Source organism: Drosophila mojavensis, unplaced genomic scaffold, assembly GCF_018153725.1.
Source record: "Drosophila mojavensis isolate 15081-1352.22 unplaced genomic scaffold, ASM1815372v1 contig_19, whole genome shotgun sequence".
Lineage (NCBI taxonomy): Eukaryota > Metazoa > Arthropoda > Insecta > Diptera > Drosophilidae > Drosophila > Drosophila mojavensis.
This window is the reverse complement of record NW_025318726.1, coordinates 616,885-633,656: the sequence shown is the minus strand read 5'-3', so window position 1 is coordinate 633,656 and position 16,772 is coordinate 616,885. Positions and strand designations below refer to the sequence as shown.

Below are 16,772 nucleotides of genomic sequence, written 5' to 3'. Positions count from 1 at the left end.
TTTGAAAAATAAAAATAAAAAACGATATTAAATTACGGGTGCTATTATTCTTGAAAGTTCCAGTAAAAGGTGTAAAAAAATAAATATTGAAATTAAATTTGAAATATAAAAATAAGCTTAAGGAATTTGTATTCAAGCTGTTTGGTTCTTAATTCGGTTGATTGAGACAGTATTTTTGTATATATATATATATATATATATATATATATATATATATATATATATATATATATATATATATATATATATATATATATGTATAGGTAAGTATGTCAGTGCACGTATAAAAGGTATTCAATTCATATCCATGTATATATATATATATTCTTTTTATAACGTTTTGTTATTTATTTTTATTTTTATTGTGACAAAAAAATAAACATTTTCATTCTACTAATAAAATTCTAGAAAAGCACAACACCTTTATAATGGTCTTTTGGAAATACCATTTTTTCATTTATGTAGATTAAAAATAAATACACACACATTTTACATACATATATATAAATATGTATTATTATATATACTAGGTATCAAGATTTTTTTTCACTTTTATGCATAGCATTTAGTAAGGATTGAAAACATTATTGATTTTTATTTTTTTAAGGGTATCGCAATCTGAAAAAGTGTTCATCGTTGTTTTTCATTTTGTTAAATAGTTTGTTTTGCGAAAAACAAATTTGATTTTAGAGGTTCGCTATAAGCAAGTCATCTTCTATGTTAGTACTGTCTGAAAATTTCTAATCTATGTTATATTTATATGTTTATATACGGTTTATGTATGCTATATATATATATATATATATATATATATATATATATATATATATATATATATATATATGCAACGTATATATATATATACATGCAATTGTCACAAAAATTCAATGCCATATATAGATGTGTGTTTATATGTATAAAAAACGCTTTGAGTTAGTTTCAATGGTTTGATACGAATGGAGGGCAGGAATCATTTCAATTTACTTGGTAATTTTTTCTGTATTCTGTTTTGTTAAGTATATGTATATAAACATATTGCTATTATATATGTGTATATTTTTAAAAACCGTACAGATTTACAGGCTATGCAAATATCGTACACGTTATGCATATACATATTATTAAGAAACACCATAATAATAGAAGAAAACTCTATATAGATCCAATATATATATAGATATTAATGTATATAACTACATATTTGCATCTGATGCTCGGCCAGCGTGCTACTTTTAATAGACAAGTCACATTGATTCAAATTCAAGGAGGTTTTCGGTGTAAGTTATGTTATATATATATGCCATATAACAAAGAGCCTGGATAAACACGAAAAAGGCAAATCTACGAAACTGTGGAGCTGCCCTCGTTTATATGTATATATATATATATATAGTTTAGCGAATCGCACACGTCTAAGACAATACAGTTAAATAAGCCCACCAATATATGTATATGTATATGTATGTAGATCATATTATTATAATTATTATTATTACTGTATGTCTGCTGTGCTATCGCGCGATTTGTATATATATGTTGTCTCTGCGATTTTGTATTTTTTAGTTTATTTTTTAGTCGATTTCAAAGATTGCTTATATGTTTCAAAGTTAGTTGCTTCGTTTATATTAGTGTAAGTATATATATATATATATAAGTATATATATATATACTAATAGTAATAAATTAAAAAAAAAGTTTAAACAATTGAAACGAAAAAATTGAAAGAGTTAAATATTAGTTGATTTTAGTACTTTTTTGTTTTTGTTTTGCTTAGTGCAAAAAGAAGAAGAACTTCTTCAGTGGGTTCAGTTCGTACAATATACAGTATTTTTCAATAAGAACGCGCTGATCTTAACAGTTTACGGCGGCCATTTTGTGTTATGGAACAGCATGTCTACCTTCAACTGTGAAAAGCTACCAATCCCTATTGAGTATATATATAGAATTTAACTTTTAATAATTATTAAATTAAAATGCAATGCAAATATTATGTATGTATGTATATAAGGAAACAGAAAGCATAAACAAATACAAATATATATATATTTTTTTTTTTAATTTTCCATTTTGTTTTTTTTTTTTTTTTTTAATTTGAAGATAGTGTTAATTAATATGTATGTATGTGGACAGCAACATTTTAAAATACACCATTTAGTATAGATAATAGTAATGCTTTGTATACAGAGTATGCACTCAATTTTTAATAGATCTGTTACAATGTAATGCACAAGGAAATTATAAGCACAGGCGGCAGCTGAGCCCAATTTGACTCAATTTATCTAATTTTTAATTTGCTCAGTAGTGCACAAAAAAAGATAACAGTGTGATTATGAATTTTATGGTTTGTTGTTGTTGTTGTTGCTGAGTTTACTTATTTTCAACTTCTTTAATATTACTATCGATGAAATATTATCGATAATTGTGCATTTAATGTAGTCCTTGTTTATGTATGAAATTTTGGTGGTATGCATTTGAATATAATTACATTAACATTACAATTTACTGTGTGTGTGTGTGTGTGTGTCTGTTTCTTCTTTAACCATTTACCGTTACTAACATACAACTACCGCCTAAGTAAAGTACTACGACAAGCTATTGAAGTGGTCTGGTTTAAAGGGGAAGCGATTTGGCAGTTGGATTCGTTGCGCGTTATATCAATTATTTATAAAGGCTAACTGTGTGTATATGTGTTTGTTGTTTGTTGTGATTTTGTGTGTGATCCATTACTTGTGGCACCTGGACGACGTGGCGAAAGCGTTTGGTTGTGGTATTTGTTATTGTTATTATTATTGTTATTGTTGCTGGTATTGCCCTAAGCGGCCTGGCTCTGCTGTGGATTGACGATGACGGCGGTGGCGGTGGCGGTAACAGTCGCAGACGCATTGGTGGTGGTAGCTGTGGCAATGTTACCATTTATTGATGTTGTGGTTGTTGCTCCCTGTGCCGAAACCTGCTGCTGCTGTTGATGAACGCCGCTCTCAAAATAATCGGAAGCGTTGCCACGGCAAATCGGGCATGTGCGATTCGACTGCAAATATACAAAATCAAATGAATGGCTGACAAAGCTAAACACGAAATATCGATAAAGACACTATTTCATAGGCTCAGCTGAACGGTTAATCAAGCGCCATTTGAGCATGCACCGTTAGGTGCAGACACTGCACTTAGAGGGAAACAAACATTAAACAAATATTTAACTTACGCGCAGCCATTTGTCCACACACTTGGCGTGGAATTCGTGGGAGCAGGGCAATACGCGCAGCAACTGGCGCAACTCGAAATCACACATGCAGACCACGCAGGATGATTGATCGCCTGTTAAAATTTATAATTAGATAACAAATGAACTTCCAACGGACACAAAAATTAAATTTGTATTACCACTATGTGCATCTGGATTATATTTATAGCTGGGCAACTGATCGATTTCGTTGCGAGTTAGCCCGCGAGGCTTGGCCTCGCCCAAACGCTCAGCCAGGCTGAGCAGCGCCTCATAATTCTCCGTCTCATTGGTGTCCGCGGAGTTGAGATCGTGTTGGTTATACGGTGATAGCGGGAACATGGCGCTGCAATAATATAAATGCAATAGATTAGATATGCGAATTTTCATGATTAATTAGTTAAACTTACAGGAAATTGAGCAAGAAGCCCGGATTGATAATGCCAGCGGTGGTTTGGATTTGCACGGGCGCTTGATGTGGTGCCAGCGACTGCGGCGGTAGGACATGCCGGTGTGGTCCATGATTGGCTGGCCAGAAGCGCGGTAGGCGTCTGTGCGGCGGGAATGTGCGTCGCTCTGATGATATAATTATCTGCTGCGGTGCCGCTGCTGCCGACATTTGTGTGGCGTGTGCAGCAGCTGCTGCTGCCGCCGCATTGGAATGTATATGCTGTGCAGCAGCCGCTGCCGCTGCAGCACTCATCGAGGCAATGTGTATGTGGCTTGGCAGCTGATGGGCATGTGCATGTGGATGTGGATGTGGATGGGGATGCGTTGCCTGGGAGCCCACTGGCACAGATGCTGCTGCAGCTGCGGCTGCTGCTGCTGCCGCTGCAGCGGCCGCCTGATGTCCGTCTATATGGTGGGCATTGGGCTGTGGCTCCAATGTCAGATTAGCCACTGCAATGGCGGCCACATCGCGTTGCTGCTGCTGTGCCGTAATCGTTGCCGCTTGGATCATGTGCTGTGCTGCGGCTGCTGCAGCTGCCACTTGTGTGGGTGTCGGCACCTGAGCTACCTGGAGCGGAGCAGCAGCCAGACCGGCAGGCGCTGCTGTGAAGGGTTGCGCATAAATGCCGTGCAGATGGCAAGGCGCCAGGCGTGCTTGGGCTGGCAACGGATACGTGCAGAAGGATGCCCAAATGGGCTCATGACGCAGAGCCAGATTGAGGTCGACCATTAGCGAGGTGGGTGGCGGTGGCGGAGGTGCAGCACCTACTCCCTGCTGATGACTGGGTGCCTGTGGTGGTGGCGGTGGTGCCTGCACCTGCTGCAATATGGCGCCCACAGTGCTGCTCGGAGCTGGCCCGCCAGCGTTGCCCACGGCCGGACCATTGCCAGCCAGATCCCACGGCGAGCGATGCGAGTGTGTGTGCTGATGCGGCTGCTGTTGCTGCGGCGCGTAGTGCGGCTGCGGCTGCTGATGATGATGCATTGAATGGTAGTTCGAAGGCATCTGCTGCTGCTGCTGTTGCTGTTGCGAATGATGCGGCTGTGAAGCGTATTGTGGATGTTGTATTTGTTGCTGCTGCTGCTGCTGCGTGGAGGTGGCCACATCGCGCAGTCGTGGACGACGCAACGGCGGACTGCCCTGTTGCATCTGGATAAAAATTATTCGAATGGGAAATGTTTTGAATAGCCTACTCTACACAACGACTTACCATAACACGCTGTGAGCGTCTAGGCTCCCAAATAGCTGGCGGCGATTGACTGGGCCGACCCGAAATGCGGCGACGCTTGCGCGATGGACTATCCGAGTTGATGCCGTTGGGACCGAGTCCATTGTTAAGCGATAGCGTTGAGCCGGACAAACCGGAGCCGGACGGCACATCACCCATTAGGCCAGGCCCGGCGGAGGATCCAGATGCAACATTGTTGTTATTTCCGTTGTTGTTGTTGTTGCTATAGCCATTGCTCATGTGCTGCTGATAGTGCTGGGCACCATTCCGACCATAGCTGTTGCCAATTCCCCCATTGCGCATAAAGCTATATCCACCATCAGCTCTATGATCCACATTCTGTTCCGAACTACCATTATTAAAGTGCTGCAAGGAGTGGAAATACAATGAAAGATGCGCATTGAACTATATGTCTAACCTGGCAAATACTCTGAACATCAAGCTAAAGCTACGATAGTGTTAGTTGTAATAATTTTTAAATTTACTGAGCCTTATGTATGGAATATAGTGAAATAAAATATAAAAGTATATAAATATGTATAGAATATAGTGAAATAATATATAATATAAATTATAATATATATAGGGGATATAATTATACAATATTTATAGCATACTGCCGGTAAAATTAAATATTGTTTACTATTCAGTAGTCTATCAATAAAATGCTTGGTCTATCATCTTTAACATTTGTCAAAATAATCTATGATTTATTATTAGAAGAAACTTTTTTTTTTTTGACTCATAATGCAACCATTTATTTTGTATAGCCTGAATTATAGGTTGTTTATCTCGCTCTGTGTCATTGAATACCAATTTTTGGAAATGGTCAAATCTATTAATTATAAGTATTATCAATTTTGTATACTTTCGTAGATTGATAGAACAACTTGATATATCGCTTACAACATAGCGAAATATATGAGCCTCAGAATGTAAAATCAATTATTGTTTAATGTATGCATATCCATATGAAGAAGGATATGTTCAATTAATGACCTACATATTGAGAATTTGTTTGAGTCTAAATTCTCGTCGTCAGCACTTTATCTTCTAAAGATAATTTGTGGAGATGGTGATGTTTTTCTATGATAAGGTAAATGATTTTTAGATAGAATTTTCAATTGCTAGAGGCAGCTTAGTCAGATGTATAGTTGACTAGGGTTAGCTTTTAGATTGCTTATAATTATATAGTTTAGCTGGAAAAGGTGTGTTAATATAAAAGAATATATCTATGTATATATCTATACCAATAACCTATGTATATATTAAATATACCTATATTACACATATAAATTTATATACATATATATTGAACTGACTTGCTAACTCACATTATTGTTTGGATTTCTGTCATAGTTGCCATTGTGGCGACGACTGTTGTTGTTGTTGTGGCCGTTGCCCAGATTGTTGTTGTTGTTAATATTATTGTTGTTGCTGCTGTTGTTGTGGTGTTGCTGATAGTCACGGGACAAAGCGGGACAAGCGCGACGATAATTCATATAGTCAGAATTGCTCACATTAATCGCATTGTTGTTGTTGTTGTTATTGCTATTATTATTGATGTTGATGTTGCTGCGATTGTTGTAGTTACGTTGGCCGTGATGTGGTCCTGCAGATCCTTGGCTATGACTATTGATGGATGCATGGTTATAATGAGTATCAGTCAATTGGTTGAGGTTTATCATAAGAAGCGGCGGCGACAATTGTTGCAGTTGCATTTGTTGTGGTTGTTGTTGTTGTAGTTGTTGGGTTTGAGATCGTCGTTGTTGGCGTTGTGAACACAGTTGTTGTGGTTGTGGATGTTGTTGTTGTTGTGGCGCAGTTGACCCATGAGGAATTATATCGGTACAAGAATTGACATTCACAACATCAGTAGGAATACTATTTGTTGTTGTATTGGTTGAATTGAAAGTTGTTGCGGTTGTTGAATTTGAATTCGTACGTGTTAGCGGGAGGGATTGGCGATTAGTCGGTTGTTGTTGTGGTTGTGGTTGTGACAGTGGTTGTGGTTGTGATTGGTGATACTGGTTGTTGTTGCTGTTGTTGTTGTTGTTGTAGCTGTGATGGGTGCTGTGATATTGATGATTATGATTGAAATTATGTGGAAGGTGATTGTGGTTGTTGTTGTTATGCTGTTGGGCTGGTAAGGATATCAGGGCAAGGGGTGTGCTACGGCGTGTTGTAGGTGTGCTTGTGGTCGGGGGGGCAACAGTTAAACATAAGCGTGCTGGATTTAATCGAACAACGGACACGGACATTGAACCAAAAGCAGGAGGCACACTCGCAGCACTGTGGCACATATCAAAATAGCTCTGATAGCCGTGATTCACATTTGGACTCTGATTGGATATTAAATACTGATTGGGATTGTGGTTTTCATTGTGTAGAGTTCGCAAACTACTGCGATTACTGCTGCTATTGTTAACAGTGCAATTGTTGTCGTGTGCAATGTTGGTAATTGAATGATGATAGCTGTTATGGTTAACATTACTGTTACTGTTAATGTTACTGTTACTGTTACTGTTATTGTTACTGATACTGTTATTGTTACTGTTATACTGAGTGGGCTGGCTATGATGGACTTGTGACTGATGATTCTGTTGTTGTGAGGAGGCATTATGATTATGATTGAGGTTAAGGCTGTTGTTGTGATGATGCGTTTTGCTATTGTTATAAATACAAGTTCCGCTAGAATTACTTGTTTGTACATCGCTGGATTTTCGATTTAGGATTGCAATTGCGTTATGTTTTTGGATTTGGATTGTTGTTTTTTTTTTTCAGATAATATGGTAATACATATAATAAGATATACGCATATAATATAATATATATATTCGATTTTACGAGATACATTTGAAAATTGTTCAATCAAATCAATGCAGTAGCAGTGTGGTGGTAGTATTAAAACACAACCCATATATAGTTATTTTTGTATGCATATACATGTACAGGTAGTAGGTAGTAGTAGTAGTAGTAGTAGTGTATATATGCAGAGTGGTAGCCACACATATACGTTATTATTATAGTTTTTTTTTTTTTATTATTATTTTGCAGTTTTTTTCGGTTTTTTATGAAGAAGAAAGAAAAACGAAAAAGATAAAAATAATATATATGTAAATGGCAAAATGCAATAATTAGATTATTAGTTTAATATAGATATATATATATATATATATAATATATATATTATGTAATTATATAATATCAATATATACACACACATATAGTTCATAATAATATAATGGCAATGCGTGTATATGTAGCAAGAGTTTTGTTGCAATCATATAACAATATTATTTAATAATTATCTACATATACACACAAATGCAATATGCATTTAGTAGAAACAAATACGTACTAATTTTGCACAAATCTTTGATTTTTTTTTTTTTTGGTTCTTATTCTTTTTGTTGTACTTATGCATTTTAAATAGAAATAGTTGTTAGTTTGCTATTTTATTTATTTATTTGTTTGGCTTTCGCTTCAATGCACACTACGCTTACAAAAACAAATTAAAAGTTTTATCAAAAATATAACAACAAATGCGAGTATCACAGTTTTTAGGACACTTTTCAACGCAACGCTTTCACTAGCTAAACATGAGATATATATATAGAGAGAGAGGCAGAGATTTGTATGCACTTGTAATAAATAGAGAGAGAGAGAGAGAGAGAGACAGAGAGAAAGAAATAGATAGTGCTGTACATGCTCAAAAATATACAAAAGAGAACGCAAAAAACGTAAACCGTTAATCCAGCTTTTGGGGGAGCATGTATGCATGTGTTGGTGCGGCGCGCTCTGACGAATCAGCTTTCGGGCACGCAATGCACGTAATCTCGTTAACGTATGTAACGTAAGCACAACAGCATGCGTATGTAAAGCATAAGACAATATCTTAGGGTGACACAGATCGAGTAATCGAGCTGGGGAATACAAGATACTACTGAATTATATATATTATATATACGAAATATATACATAATATATATAAATACACACATATATTCACACACACATAGACAGCAGCAGTTGGGTGGGCGTGGGCTAAAAAGCGCCAAAAAAATTTTACGTTAACGTTTAAAACTTACGCACTAATTGCAGGTTGGTTCGTGTCCAAAAAACTTAAATGAAGAAATCATATAAAAAAAATATATACTAGATAAAAAATTATTTTTGATTTTTTCTTTATATTTTGTTTGTTTTGTTTAACAGCGAGTGTGACAAAAGTTCAAAATTTTCATATAGTATATAATAGTTGCTTGGATTTTGAATATTGCGCTCACACACAATCACATATTGAATACAACTATTGATAAAAAAGAAATAATAGTAACGCATTTACTCTATATTTATATTTAGCTTTTTTGACGATTTTGCATCTTTTTTTTTTTGGAGTTTCTATTTAGGTACATTAAAACTGTTTATTGAACATTCTAAGCCGCAGTGTGCATAATGCAAATAAATAAGTAAAACATTAAGCTGAGTTTCTTGATCATTAAGTATACATATAAATACATAGTATAATTATTCAGTCAAATTTATCAGAGAATTTTTATGTATTGTTTACTGGCACCAAAAATGCAGTTAAGCGCTTATATAAATAGAAGTACACCAATCTATCAATTCTATTTAATAACAATCAATAAACTCAACTAAAATGCATTATATCATTCATAAAATGTTGAATTGAAAAAATATTACAACTAAGTATTTACTGTACGGTTTGGATAAAGAGGAAATTTTGTAACTAAATCGGTTTTAATTTTATATATATAATATATATTGCTTGCACTTTGACGGTTGCGTTTATTATAATCACATTGTTTTTCAAACATCACAATACATTTTTTTTTTTTTTCAAAGTATTTAAAAAAGTTTTTTTTTTTTTTTTTTATTTAGCGTAAACTTTAAGCAAAACTATTCGCAAAAAAAAATGTAATAATCAAAGAATAAATGAAATATACAAACGCATAGTAGATTAAAAAGTGCTATACAGCCGTGGAGTTGTACAGCTGACTTAGCTGCTCTTTGAACTAGTTCGCCATGTGGAACTAAATGCAGTGTAATTCTTGTGTTGTCGTATTTCTGATTTATCCGAGTTCAAAGTATGCATGAAAAACACTTACATCTATCACACAGTTCTAATTTTCTCAAATTTTCAAAGTGGATGAATTCTCACATAACCTCAATTTAAGATTCATTCTGTCGGAACTTGTTTGATCACAGACATGGATATGAAAATGCGCTGTAATCATGTATGCGTAAATTGATTTTCCCTTTCACAAAGACATTTTTGCATTAGAAAAAAGCTATTAATGTTTGTAAAGCTAAATACTTATATAAATATTTTATTCCATAACCGAAAAACCCTTTTAAAGTATACAATACAAATTTACATACACACGTAGCATTAAACTAGTATCGAAAAGAAAAGCAAACAAGTTATATGCAAACTTCAATTGCAAAAAGTAATTTTTGTTTTACCAACTACAGAAATTACGAATTTGTACAGATCTGAATTTTGTTTGCCCGCGGCAAAGAAAATTGTTTTGTTTTGGCAAAAGTTGCAAAATAAGTGTTGTTGTTGTAAATTAATGATGTTGGCATGCTTGGTAATAGACCGTTAAGCGCACTTTACACAGTATGTATTTACGAGAGAGTATGTAAAAGTATTTAGTAAGTACGATAAATTAAGAAGCTTGTTTTTGTTTTATGGTTTTGTTGGACAAAGAAACAACTACGAATAAAAAACTTAGGACATTTGCTACGTATTAAGTTTTGCTCGCCATTTTCAAGTGCTCTTCATGCATTTGTTCTTGGATTTTTGTTTTTGTTAACGCTTGAAATTCAAACAATTTCCGATAAGTTCTTAGATAAATGTTAATATATGTATCTACTATGGTATTTCGCCTGGTAAGTATACATATTTGTAATTGAAGCGGTTAGAAAATTTACACACGATACAATTAGGAATGGAGATTTTTGTTTTTTTTTTTTTTTTTTTTTTTTTTTTTTTTGAGCAGAACGAAAATTGTGTTTTGTTTTAATATTTAAATGTAAATGCAAATAGATACAACGATAATTAGTAGAGATTATACATATGTGCCAATTGACGAAAAAAAAGGAAAAAAAAAAAAAAACAAACAAACAAACAAAACAAAGAAAATGTATAGTACGAAAAATAACAAATGAATACGAATTTTAAAAAAAGTAGAGAGAAGCAACAAAACAGCTGCAACTGCAAACCACTGTGCAACACTGTCAAAGCGAGAGCGAGAGAGAGAGAGAGAGCGCGGCAGTGTATTGAAAAAGCTAGCTGCGTTAACTCCCACTCTCTTACAATTCCCAAGCCTGCAGCTGTTTTGTTGTTGATGCAAGTTTTTTTTTTGATTTTTTTTTTAAGTGCTTCGAAAATTCAACGGTAAAAGAGGCCAAAGAAATGTTTTTGGCTGCGCTTTATATGAATATTGATTTACTCTTTACTCTTTTTTTATGGACAACACGCAATTAATTACAAAATTCTCCCTTTAACCTAAAAGCGATTTTTATAACTGTGGTGTAGTTACGTAGAAGTAGTTAGATATATATTTATAGAGAGAGAGAGACAGACAGATATAGATATAGATAGAAGAGTAGAGAAAACTGTTCTATAGTTATAGTGGGGAGCGTGGGGAACGAGTAATAGGGATGTTGTTGTTATTATTATTATTTTTATGGCAAGTCGTAGGCAATTATAGTACGGTGTGGGATAACGGCGGGATAGAGGGCATTTGGATAAGGGGGTACTTCAAATTCGCTTTTATGTCACTTACAGCTAACGTAATTTGCAAATATTATTTGGTATTTTTAATATACCATAAGCTGCGTAGCTCTTACCAATTTGAATTTCTGCCATCGATTGCATCTTTGTTATTGTTGGCATTGTTGTTGCTGTTGTTGTTGTTGCTATCATTATTGTGGCGATTCAGATTTACATTGCACCAGGGACTATGACCCGGCACAAGGCCATTGTTGTTATTGTTGTTGTTTCTCTGCGACTGCTGTTGTTGTTGTTGTTGTTGCTGCTGCTGCTGCTGCTGCTGCTGACCATGCGGATGCGGGGAGTAGAGCATACGGCCACGATGTGAACGGGCCGAAGAGGAATTGCGAGAAAACGGCCGCCGGCTGTTGCCCGAATGATTCGCATTGGAGTTCAGCATGTTGCGGCTGCTGCTTGAGACTTAACTGCAGTTGGAGTTCTTGTTGTTGTTTGTTTGTTTATTTTGTATTCTTGATTGCTCAAACTTTTGTTTGTCTCATTTAAAGCTGGAAGGAAAACGTTTGCTTTTTTTCAAAAATAAAGTTGAACTATGATAAAGCCGCGCCCGCGTTCCAGTACACAAAGCAATAACAACCAACAAGCCAACATGCTCAACAAAATGATTGATTATAATAAGAATAGGAATCAAAACCAAAAACAATACATAAGAGAGCACAAAACATTTATGGATAGAGGGATAAATACTAGTACTTACTGAGGAAAACAGCATTAAAAATGTGTGTGTATATGTGTGAATATGTGAATATGTAAAGAAGATAGCGTATATATGCATGTATGTATATAGAAGAATATCTATATGTATAGATATTTTTTTCTTGTTCATAAATAAAACAGCAACAATTTGAGTTTGATTTTTAACAGTGTAGCTTTAATAAGATTTTGTCAATATTAATAATTAAATAAATGAGTGGATAATACGTGCTTGGTTAGTCTTCTGGGTAACTATATAGAGTACACAATATGCCTGATTTATGCGTTTAATAATATGAAGAAAAAAACTCTTGTCATACATAGCTAATAGGTATATATATATAATGCTTGGGTATGGGAGTATGTGTGTGAAAGTATGTATGATAACATAACAAAAGGAAACAAAATATATTAGTAAATATTCTCATTTTCTTCTTTTTTTTCTGTCGTTTACAGAACTAGTTAGTACTCTATTGATAACTGGAGACTTACGAGGGTAAAACAATTATCTTAATATATATATTTGTATAGAGTATATATAGTATTTAGTATATATATATATATACATATGTATTAGAAACACAGCACAATTTTGATAATATATTAACTTATCTTTAAAGCTATTACAATGGCTTTTCAGCTATCACAGTGTCGCACAATAAAAAAAAAAAAAAAAAAAAAAAAAATCTTCGAGTATTAATTATTGAATATTAAAGCACAATGTTAATAGAAAATTAATTAAACTTAAAGGTTTACATTCCGTACGATCTTATTTTTGTATCCAGTGATTGCTCTTTTGAAATTATTTTTTTGTTCTATATAATGTTTACCTATATCTTGATCTAAGGATGAATGGGCATTTGAAATCATAATTCTTCAACATGAAGGGAAAGCGTACTAATTTAAAATTCTTTCTCATATTTGGGTATTACTTCTACTTAAGTCTAGAAGTATACATAATCTATAGTGTAAATCAAAAACTATTAAATTCTTTTATTCTACTTCTGTCCAAACTATGATTTACACGACTTCTGAATCATACATCTGTTACCTATAGATCAGATATAGCCTTGAATTAAAGTTTCGTTTAAATTTAAAAAAATAAACCTTTAAAGTTTCATCAATATTTCAATTTTTCAATTATCGTACACAATTAATAGCAAAACTTGACACGTTATATAAGCTATCAATGTTTGTTTTTCTTTGCTGATAACCTAAGTAAATAAAATATATTTATGTATATATATATAACAGTGCCCATATCGTCAACAAATAGGATTTGGTAAACGGATGTAACAATCTTTCAAAGCTGTACTGTAATATTTATATACATATATGCATGTACGTATCTGTGTGTATGTGTGTGCATAATATAAACAATGTATGTGTTGTTGTTGTTTGAGTGGTATAAATGGGGTTAGAGCAATATTGGAACCAAAGAACGTAGGACAAGTACAAAGATTACAAATGAGATCTAAGGCAGGCGAAATGAAAGAGAAGGAGAAACTGGTTAATAATATATATTCAGAATATGTAGATAGTCAATTAGATATTTGTTTTTAATCTTTCATTTCGCATGCCTTACAATAAATAGTACACATTATAAATAGTACAAATACGTTTAACAAATTTACAAGAAAAAAAAAAAACAAGCTTACTAACTAAAGCCGAGTCTGTTGCCAAGTTGCAGAAGAATGTTGTTGGTTGGTTGTTGTTGATGGTGGTTGTTGTTGTTGGTAGTAGTAGGCGGTACGAGGAGTAATATAATATATAAATATATATATTTAATATATATATCAAATATATATGAATATATAAGTTGGCATTTATGGAGGCGAACGAGCATTAGATGGAGCTCTATATGTACTATATATGTATATATATATATGCATATGTATATACATATATATGTATATATATATTTTCTTGTACTTGAGCTTGAAGTTGAGGTTGGTGTGTGCGAATTGCAGTTGCTGTTGCAATAGTTGTCAGTGAGATACAGATACAGATAGAGGCGCGGCAGTCTTATGTGCTATATGTAAATATACTTAACATACATTTCAGTTTTAGTTTCGATATTTGTTTATACATGTCTATTATCGATCAAAAACATTTCATTGTTTTGTTTCTGTTACTTATTTTATTTTTTAATTATATATTTTTTGTGTGTGTGTTAAGAAGCTGGCACGTCTGGCCACGGCCATTAACAAATGCAAATTTACCACCAAAACCAGCAATAAAATATTTTGTATGTATGCTAAAAACAAAGAAAAAACAAAAGTAAAAGAAATATTTGCAATTACATTCATATTTTGTTTAAACTAATTTACGTTTTAGGACAGGTTTATCATAATACCCTTGCAGGAGACATTGCTATTTAATTAAATAATCTGGAATATCTTTCAAGTGATACTTTATAAATATAAATGGATATGAAAGCTGTTGAGTTTTTCAATGGAAAACATATCTAAGATAAATAAATAATCAGACAGTATTCTTTTTTATGAATTAATTTTGATTATTGATAATTTGAAGCATATCCTATAAAACTGCAAGGGTAATCCATCTTCGGTTAATCCGAAAATAGTTGTATTGTTTTGTTATATGTTAGTAATAAATACATATGTGAAACTTGTTTTTTGGGCGTAGATTTGAATATACATATAAATATATATAAAAAGCGTGTTTTTAATGCCAAATAGTAAATAAATGCACATGTTATATAAATTTAAATACTATGTAAGTTAAGCAGGCAGTTAAGGTATATGTATATATGTTTTTATGTACGTAGGTATATATGTATGTTTATACGCAACAAATAAGCACACACACATTTAGCACTTCGACTATTACAGAAATCCTAAAACTTGACAACAAAATGCTAAATATTTTCATTTGGGCACACATATGCAAATACATATGTACATTTTTGTGTGTTTGTATTAATGCAATCATGTAAAACACCTTATTTTTACATCGCATGTACGACTGTGTGAGTGTGAGTGTATGTTTAGCGAGGGTCAGCTCTTCATACCATCGAAAGTTAAACACACTTGCCACCCTCTCAAAATTAAAACAATAAATTATAAAATAATAATATATACATATATGTATATATGTTTATCAAAATGTACATATGTATTTATGCCCATACATCACTTGCCTTTTACTCTCAACATTATGATTGAGAGTGTGAGAGAGATAAGCAAAAGAAAACCAAACAGACGGACAACACATACACATACACACACACACAAACATACACTTGCATACAGTTGAATGAGAGTACAACGGCAATGAGCAGAAGAGAAAAGCAAAAACCCACCTAACCAAGTCGAGTCTCGCTGTCTCTTGTTGTTGCTATTGCGTAGTCATGGTAGTCGAACTTCAACGACGATTGCTCTTTTTTGAGACATACGACACACGCATACGCACATCGATTATATGAATATATGTATGTATACTATAGAAATGTATGCCTGACTTTTGTTAACTGCACATACAGATATTTGCGTTCCATAATATTATTGCATATATTTGTACATTAACAATATTCACAATAACGCGCAGACGAACAAAGCTACACAACCACCACTGGCACAAACGATTGCAAAATCAAACCAGGAGAAAAAAATAAATAATTTTACACATCGACGCGAGCGAGTAAAATACCAACACGAGAACTCGCTTGAACAGACAAAGAGGTAGTGTGGTAAAATGTTCAGACAGACCATTTATTTGCTCCCCTGTTCGTTCGCTCGCTTAAACTCTCACCATTTCTGTGCCTCTCTTTCTCCTTATTTCTCTCTCTGTCTCTTGCTTTGTGTGTGGGGAGTCAAAACGTATCAATTGTAAATGCGTTGTGAGTATACATAGATATGGGTAAAAAATCGAAACTCTGTGCCCTACAGTGACTTCGAACCGCTCCCCTTTGGTCGTAGCTCACTTAAAATCAACACAAGTTCACATATTTTCTACTGAATGTGTGTGCCAGTAAGAGTGTGTGTGTGTACACATTCATTTAAAACACACATACATACGCACATTTATATATATATATGAATCCACAATGACAATCACTTCGTCACCATACAAATAAAAACTGGCATTAAACAATTGCGTTTTATATAATTTCACTACGTATATGCGTAAACGTTGAAAAGCACAATTTGTATTAGACAAAAGCTTAACAAATATGATACTTTAAATAACAAATTGCACTTTATATTAAATGTATCTGAATTTTTTTATGGGAGTTTACCTCTGCGCGACTCTCGACCTGACAAAAGAGCTGTAGATGTATGAATGTATGTTTTTTTTACTCTTCTAAACCGGTCACACTGTCTATATTAACGATTAC

General features: G+C 33.7%; 1 protein-coding gene across 4 annotated transcripts; it reads right to left on the bottom strand.

Annotated features, from left to right (window-relative positions):
* Positions 1–2,170: 2,170 nt before the first annotated feature.
* Positions 2,171–16,744, bottom strand: LOC6572537 (homeobox protein 2). Of its 4 annotated transcripts, none has more exons than XM_032728259.2 (8): positions 16,674–16,744; positions 11,779–12,207; positions 6,234–7,614; positions 4,882–5,265; positions 3,631–4,820; positions 3,382–3,566; positions 3,203–3,315; positions 2,171–3,028 (listed from the first exon to the last, which is right to left on the bottom strand). In XM_032728259.2, exons 2-8 carry the CDS (start codon positions 12,099–12,101, stop codon positions 2,813–2,815), a joined length of 3,792 nt encoding a protein of 1,263 aa, XP_032584150.1. In that variant the 5' UTR covers positions 12,102–12,207; positions 16,674–16,744; the 3' UTR covers positions 2,171–2,812. The 4 variants fall into 4 exon arrangements, with proteins under 4 accessions (XP_032584150.1, XP_032584149.1, XP_032584152.1 ...); XM_032728258.2 differs by lacking the exon at positions 16,674–16,744 and adding an exon at positions 15,738–16,415; XM_032728261.2 differs by lacking the exon at positions 16,674–16,744 and adding an exon at positions 15,738–16,402 and having other exon boundaries at positions 6,234–6,531.
* Between the last annotated feature and the right edge of the window lie 28 nt (positions 16,745–16,772).